Consider the following 7,500-nt stretch of genomic DNA (forward strand, 5'->3'; position numbering starts at 1 on the left):
CAAACAAGAGACACTTGACGAAGATAATGCCATATTTCACAGTTACTGTCTTATTGTTGTTTGTTCGTTAAAAAAAAAAAAGAAAAGACAGTGAAAATGCTAGACATTTTGAGGCAGTGTTTCGGTGCACCGCAGTTGGCCTTGGTTCAATTGTCAGATTAGGAGATAGACTGCACTTTGTGGGCCTGATCACCCTGCAAGAACAGTTTTTTTTTTTTTTTGTCTCTTCGCATGTTTGAGATTGTAATTGTACGATTAGGCCATCGTTGCAACGTCCAGGGCCCGGTTCCTCCAAAGCCGATTAACTTAATCAAGGATTAGCGTAAACTTTTGTTTCACGTTTTCAACTTTTTGGCGAAAGTTTCTTTTGCTTATTTTTGTTTTTCAAGATTGACGTCTTCTCATGTAAAGTTCTGCCGAAAATCTGCGTTGAACAGCACTTGGGAATAGAGAAATAAACTGCTTGGTTAATTTTTAATCTTAGATTAGCGTTAATCGGCTTTTGAGGAACTGGGCCCAGGGGGACATTTCTTTTAGAGGGAGAGTGTGTGGGAAACCCACACACCATAAGAATAAGTGTTTTTGTTAAGTCACGTGATGCGTGACACAGTTTTTTGTTAGGCATTGGTTAGTTCTTGTTGAAGAGCCGCAAGTATCACAGAGATCTGGGCAGCATTGTTTTTCTTTGGGCGGCGTGAATATTTGATGATGATGATGAAAGCTCCAGTTACAAAATGGTTACCCTCAAGGCGTTATCACGTTCAACATTAACGATGTATTGAACAAAAATAAAAACAAATCAAATAACCCTGTTCAAGCTACAGTCCCCAAAAAAGATATCTTAATCGTATTACCCTACTTAGGTCTTCACAGTAACCAAGTCACGAAACGTCTGAAATCCTGCGTACACAATTCCTACTCTTTCGTCAATCTCAAGATCATATTCCAAAACACACGCCGCATCAACTCCTTTTTTCCATACCAAGATCGCTTGAACCGATCTCAGAGATCCAAGGTCGTCCATAAAGCTGTCTGCTGGAACTGTGATGAATTCTACATTGGCAAAGCAAAACGAAGACTCCATGACAGAAAAACAGAACATTTCAAGGCCCTAGCTTAAAGTGACCATTCATCAGCCATTGCTAATCATGTGAAAACCACTGGCCACGACATTAAATGGGATCACTTTGACATTTTAGCGTGCGGAAAAACTGACTTTCACTGCAAAATTAAAGAGACTTTGTTCATTCAAGAGCTAAAGCCTTCCCTTAATGTCAATATTAGTACTGAGAAGCGCTGTTTTAGCTATTACTCCTCATTATGTCTAGACACGTACTGCTGCAGACCATTTTTCTCAGTCTAGGTTCCAGACCCCTAATGTTTACGATATATATATATAGATTTCAAAAATTGTAACAGTCACTTTTGAAAATGTGTGTTGACTAGCATACGAAAAGGGGGAGTGTGTGGGAAGTAGGGACTTAGCCCACCCCCCATAAGAACAAGTGTTTTTGTTAAGTCATGTGATGCGTCACGGACCACGAGGTCGGAACGAGCTAGCGAATCTATGGCTGTTTTTTTCGTTTGTGTTCAGAGGAACAAAGTTAACATATACACAGTTTTTTTTAGGCATTGGTTAGTTCTTGTTGAAGAGCCGCAAGTATCACAGGGATCTGGGCAGCATTGATTTTCTTTGGGCGGCGTGAATATTCTTGATGATGAGGAGCCATTAATATAGTGTACTCTGATGTTGTCTAGACGTGTCCGTTTTAAAACTGCTTGTGTTTGCTTCTTGAGATCTTCGTTGATAAATGGCATCTTGGTGTAGATTAGACAGACAACCGTCCGAACAATCGATTACAAAATTAGAAGCGACTTGTCAGTGCACGAACTTTGAATATTTATGCATTGAGATACGGGGCTAAGCCTTTCCTTATCTCCAATTGCTACAGTCCTCTTAAGTGCCTTCCTGTTTGAGAAGTTTGAAGTCTTATTAGGAAAGATTGAGGAGGAAAACATTATATAGTCAAATATTATAGGGGACCTAAATTGCGATTTGTTAGCTCTCAATCCAAACATGAGACTAGACATCTTGACGAGCTCTGAGAGTCGTACCAATACACTCAATCAATCAATGAACCCACACGCATTACATCAAAACCTAAATCATTAATAGACTTATTCCTTACTAATCTCTATCTGGGGTTTCCCATATAAGAGTCAGTGACCATAGCCTAATTTACGTTGCACGTAAACAAAGAAGCCGTAAATCACTTCCGCGAGCCATTAATGCTAGACAATACAAAAGTTTTGTGCTCGAACATTTTTCAATGCGACATGAAACTAGCACCTTGGGCCATGATTGAGCAACTTAACGACCCTATCGAAGCTTAGGAATCTTGGAAACATCTACTTTCGCTCCTACTTTGAGAGTAACATTAAAGCCACCTGGAAAGGAATCAACTCGTTATTATCAAAGAAGAAAAACAAAACCCAAGATACGATATTGCTTATTGATGACAAAGACATCAGGGATCCCTACGAGGTCTGTAATGCTTTTAATAGTTATTTTACGGATATTGGTCCAACCCTGGCCTCAAAGATTAATCGCCCTCGAGTCAGTTTTCGAGATTTTTTAAACCTTCACATACGAACTTTAATTTGAGGCGAGACTTATAACGGTAACTAAACTTGTAGCCAATTTATCTACAAACAAAAAGCTGATGGCCTTGATGATATATCAGCCAGTCTTCTCAAGGCGTCTTTTCCTTTTACAACGGCCTCTCTGACGCACTGGTATTACTGGTATTATTCCCAATGACTGGAAAAGCGCTAGGGTCACTCCAATCTTCAAGGCTGACTGGAAGGTAGACCCAGCTAATTATAGGCCCATATCAGTTCTTTCAGTCATTGCTAAACTCTTTGAAATAGCGATTTTCAATCAGGTATACAAATACTTGGACGAAAATAACTTACTCTCTAAATTTCAACCTGGGTTTAGACCGCTACACTCCACCTTAACAGCTCTTATTGATATGACTGATAATTGGTATTTTAACATTGACAATGGTTTAACAAATGCGGTTCTGTATATTGATCTAAAAAAGCATTTCATACCATCTGATGTAAGAATGTATGCTGACGATACTAACCTTACGTATGCATCAAAAGATCCTGATGAGTTGTGGTCATCCCGGACACGTGACTCAGGCAACCTTAAACAATGGCTTGATTCTAATCGCCTAAGTCTTAACGTTGTCAAACTAAATGCTTGTTCATTGGGACTCGGCACAACATCTCGCTACTACCTAATAGCTCAGACATTTGCCTTGATAGCCATCCAATAGAAAGAGTTGATTCATATAAATATACAGGTCGATGAAACGCTATCTTGGGGTCCCCATATCTGTAAGGTTGACATAAATTTTCAAAAGTGCTTGCAGCTCTAAGAAAACTTAAGCCACTATGCCCCCAACCAGTGCTCATAACAATCTACAAATCTCTCATTTTTCCACATCTTGATTTAATTTATTGTAGTGCTGTCTAGGGTGGCATCGGTACTTGCTTTAGAATTACATAAAAGAGCTGCCCGCATAATAGACGGTGCTGACTGGAATGTAAGATCATTTTACATTCTTTCGGACCTAAAGTGGACGAGACTCGCTGATAGACGTTCCAAACAAATGAAAACCCTTATGTGCAAAACAGTGAACGATCTACTGCCTGAGTATATATTCGATTCGCGAATACTAATACCATCCATAGATACAATCTACCGTGATTCAGAGATAAATCTGTTCATCCCAAGACCGAACTCAGAAGCTCTTAAAAAGAGTTCCGTTACAGGGGTTCCATTACTTGGAACAGTCTGCCTAGCGAGACAAAGAAAGCCACTATTTTGAATTATTTTCTTGCATTAGTTTATTAATTAATTATTTATTTATATATTTCATCGTTATCATGTTATAATAATCCGACAAGGGATTAAGGTATGCTGAAAGACTTTTTAAGTAAATTAAAGTTATAAGTAAATTACATTTTTAGCATTTAGGTAAATTAGATTTTTAAGTATAGTCTGTTATTCTACTATTTAATGCTCCCAATCCATGAAAACCAAAAAACAAACACAAACAACAGCAAATGTGGGGAAAGTGGTTGGGAATGAAGTACTCCAACAGGAAACTATCGCTAACGCAATACTAGTCTAGCTTGGTAAGATGGGAGGGGTCAAAACCCCCCTCAGCCCCTTGTCTCTAGGGGTGCAGGTCACGATTCCCTAAGAGAGGTGCTACTCCTCTTGAGGACTGCAGATCACAATACCCTGCAAGAGTCCTTACTCCTCTTTAGGGCTGCCACAATACCCTAAAAGAGGTCCTTACTCCTCTCCAGGTCACAATACCCTGTGAGAGGTCTTTAATCCTCCTCAGGGCTGCAGGTCACAATACCCTGAAAGAGGTCCTTAGTCAGGTAAGGTAGTTAAGACTCATGGTTACCATGGCAACCAATCCATTCTGTGAGTCTATGGGGCAAAGAGTGATCTGTATGGGAGCACTTCATCCCAACCCAAAGTTTATTTGTCTAAATCAATTCAACGTCACAGAACAGAGGAAAGATTCACACCTAAGATTTACTCCAGAGTCCAGCTGTGAAGATCTCAATAGGAAGCATAGCTAATAGGTTCATTATGCATCTTATGTGCAGGGAAACTGCTGAAGTCAAACTGGAATGTAAGACTGAAGACTGTATTAAGTGATATAAGATCGCAATGATATTGATATTGTCAGATACTAGAGAGTAACAATATGTTGGACCGAAGGCCTAACCGAAGATTTGTTAACAATTCATTTTATGAAAATATTCAACACAACGCGAGTGGAACCGAGGCTTAACCTCATAATACAGGTATATACCTAGTCTATGAAAGTAGACAGGGCTACTCGAATCATTAAGTGTCTGTAATGCAAATATGCAGCAAGTCTAAGTAGCGTTGGCTGCTGACTGTAACATGTTTAAAATATAGATATCCATCTCAATTAAACTTATAGGAAGATATCTTATGTATAGCCTTTTGTATTCAAAACATCCTATATATAACATCATGTATCATAAGTCTAGATAGGAAGCAAAGTATATTGCGTGTACTATGGTGCATGACATGCTTGTGACATAGGGGTGAGGAGGGTGGGAAAATAATTGTACTAGAAAGCAAACTAAAGCAGGCAAGATGTTTGCCTGCGAGAGCGATGGTATGAATAAACACGAGTCTTATGTTCAATGCACTAGGAGTTTATCGACAGTGAAATAAGAACTATCCTGATTGGCTCAGCCCGCAGATTGCACTATGAACACACATGATCAGGATTGAACTTTGGCTTGTGAAACCAACCCCATGTTACTACATGTCACGCAATCCAAGTATTTCCACTGTATTTCTCAAGGTTGTCCCATGAACTACAATTTATGTCTTGAAGATATAAATTGGTCTTTTTATTACTAATCGTAGTTGTAAAACATGGCTCCATGGGAGAGCACTTGTTAGTGAAATGGACTCCGTTTTGAACTAAAGCTTCGATTTTTTTTTCTTTTTTTGTATCCGGTGGGCTATGTCGATGTCATACGGTTTGACACCTACTACAATTGCATTGATTTTGAACAAAGCTGTGAAGTCTGGAAGGCATTTTCGAGTGGTCCCAGCTCGGGGACGCCAACAAGTTTGAGGTTGCAATTGTAGAAGTAACTATACTCTTGGATGGCCCCCGAGACTTTTGATACTTCGGTCGATAACTGCTTCACTGATTTTCCAAGAGTCACTGAGATATTTTGTTTGGGGCCCAGTCTCTAAATTTATTAAGATCATCATATTCTAAGTACCTCGTTGCAATGTCGTTGCGTCAGGATCCGATGCCCTTGCAACATGGCGGCCAGCATGATTCCCCATCAGGTTCTTGAACTTTCTTGAGTTGCGCAAAAATTTATCGCCACCGTTTCCTTTAGCTTGTCATTCTCCGCTTTTAGTGACTGCACAGTATCCTTTTAAACTTGAAAAACTTTGTAGCTATACAACATAATCATACTATCCTGGAGCTCTCGAAATTGCATTCGCAAGCTACACAAGTGTGCAAGAATTGAGTTTCAGATTTGAGTTATTATGGTATCCTCGATCAAGGACGACTGTCGATCTTCCTTCTGTCCATGGTTCCGATTGTCATTGTCATTCTCAGATGGTGGAGTTCCGGGTCTTGCAAAAGTGGTTTGAGAAAAGCTTGTTAATGAACTATTGTGTTGACGGGCACGTTCTCCCCATATGGATACAACTATCTTCTTAAAGGCGATCCGAAATTCAGTATTAAAGTACGCGTAAATCATTGGATTTAAAGTACTGTTTAAGTTTGGTAGAATCATGACGATCAGGTAAAAGAGAACTTCCGGAATGTGTCTCACTATAGACGTATCATACTGTTGAATAGTGAACACGATAAAAAATGGGGTCCAACACAAAGTGAAAGTCAACAGGACAATGGCGATTGTCTTAGTGACTTTGAATTCGCGCCGCACGCTCTTTCGCGTATGTCTGTCTTCGTTGCTGCTGAAGTTGGCAGTCATGTGTTGCATTCTTTTGAACTGAATCCAGACAGTGCGCAAAATCATGCTGTAACAAGTCACGAGCACAGTAAGTGGGAACAGAAAAGCTACTATGTTCACTACCGTGTAGAATGTTTTGTTGGTATTCGTACACAAGCCGTAAGCACTCAATCGAACGCCTCGCGCTCCAGGCCAAGCAATAATGGAAAGCGTAGACAGTGTGGCCGCGTACAGCCATACGCCGCCAATGGCCAAAACCGAGCGCAAGTTTGTCATCTTTCTACGATAAACAAAAGGTTTGGTAATTTTCAAGTGTCTGTCAACTGAGATCACCACCAGATTGGCGATGGATGCTGCCGCACAAGCCATGTCCACCCAAATCCATGTCTTGCAGATCCAAACATCTTGTATGATGGTTACATTGGAGAGGATACGAAAAGGTAGGCTCGCAGATGCGTATAGGAAGTCACTTACTGCAAGAGACGCAATAAACCAGTTTGTAGGGCTGTGGAGACGCCGGTAGACGTATACGGCGATACAAACTAAGCTGTTTCCAAATATGGTCACAATCATTACAATAATGAAAAAGGCTAAAAAAAATGTATTCCAATCCCACCAAGAGCCGTCAGATTCATATTCAGGAATGTCTGTGACATCAGCCGTGTTATTCATGTTGGATCTCGGTGTGGATCACATGTGGCTGCTTGGTAAATGTAGACTGGCTCAACGTACCCTTGTGACGTTCTCCTATCGACACAAAATCTGTCTGTCTTGATGCTTTTGTCCTTCAGTGGTACTCGACTTTCGGAGGTAATTTGACAAACAGTTTGCGTAGAAGGCCACCCGTAGAATTATGAAAAATATTTCCCTTGCCCTAATACAAGTGATATGCCAGTAGGTATGACTAGTAGGATGGCA

General features: G+C 40.2%; 2 protein-coding genes across 4 annotated transcripts in view; both read right to left on the reverse strand.

The window, feature by feature from the left end:
• The window catches only part of LOC137967373 (D(5)-like dopamine receptor), an 88,788-nt gene that overhangs the window by 37,450 nt on the left and 43,838 nt on the right, over nucleotides 1–7,500 (reverse strand). The gene's annotated exons all lie outside the window — the stretch shown is intronic.
• LOC137967371 (D(1) dopamine receptor-like) overlaps nucleotides 5,509–7,500 on the reverse strand; it is a 9,494-nt gene continuing 7,502 nt past the window's right edge. Inside the window, exon 2 of the mRNA XM_068813907.1 lies at nucleotides 5,509–7,500. This exon is cut by the window's right edge and continues 113 nt beyond it. Coding sequence (XP_068670008.1) covers nucleotides 6,133–7,254 — 1,122 coding nt within the window. The 5' untranslated portion in view covers nucleotides 7,255–7,500 and the 3' untranslated portion in view covers nucleotides 5,509–6,132.

The sequence above is a fragment of the Montipora foliosa genome, chromosome 8, assembly GCF_036669935.1.
Source record: "Montipora foliosa isolate CH-2021 chromosome 8, ASM3666993v2, whole genome shotgun sequence".
NCBI lineage: Eukaryota > Metazoa > Cnidaria > Anthozoa > Scleractinia > Acroporidae > Montipora > Montipora foliosa.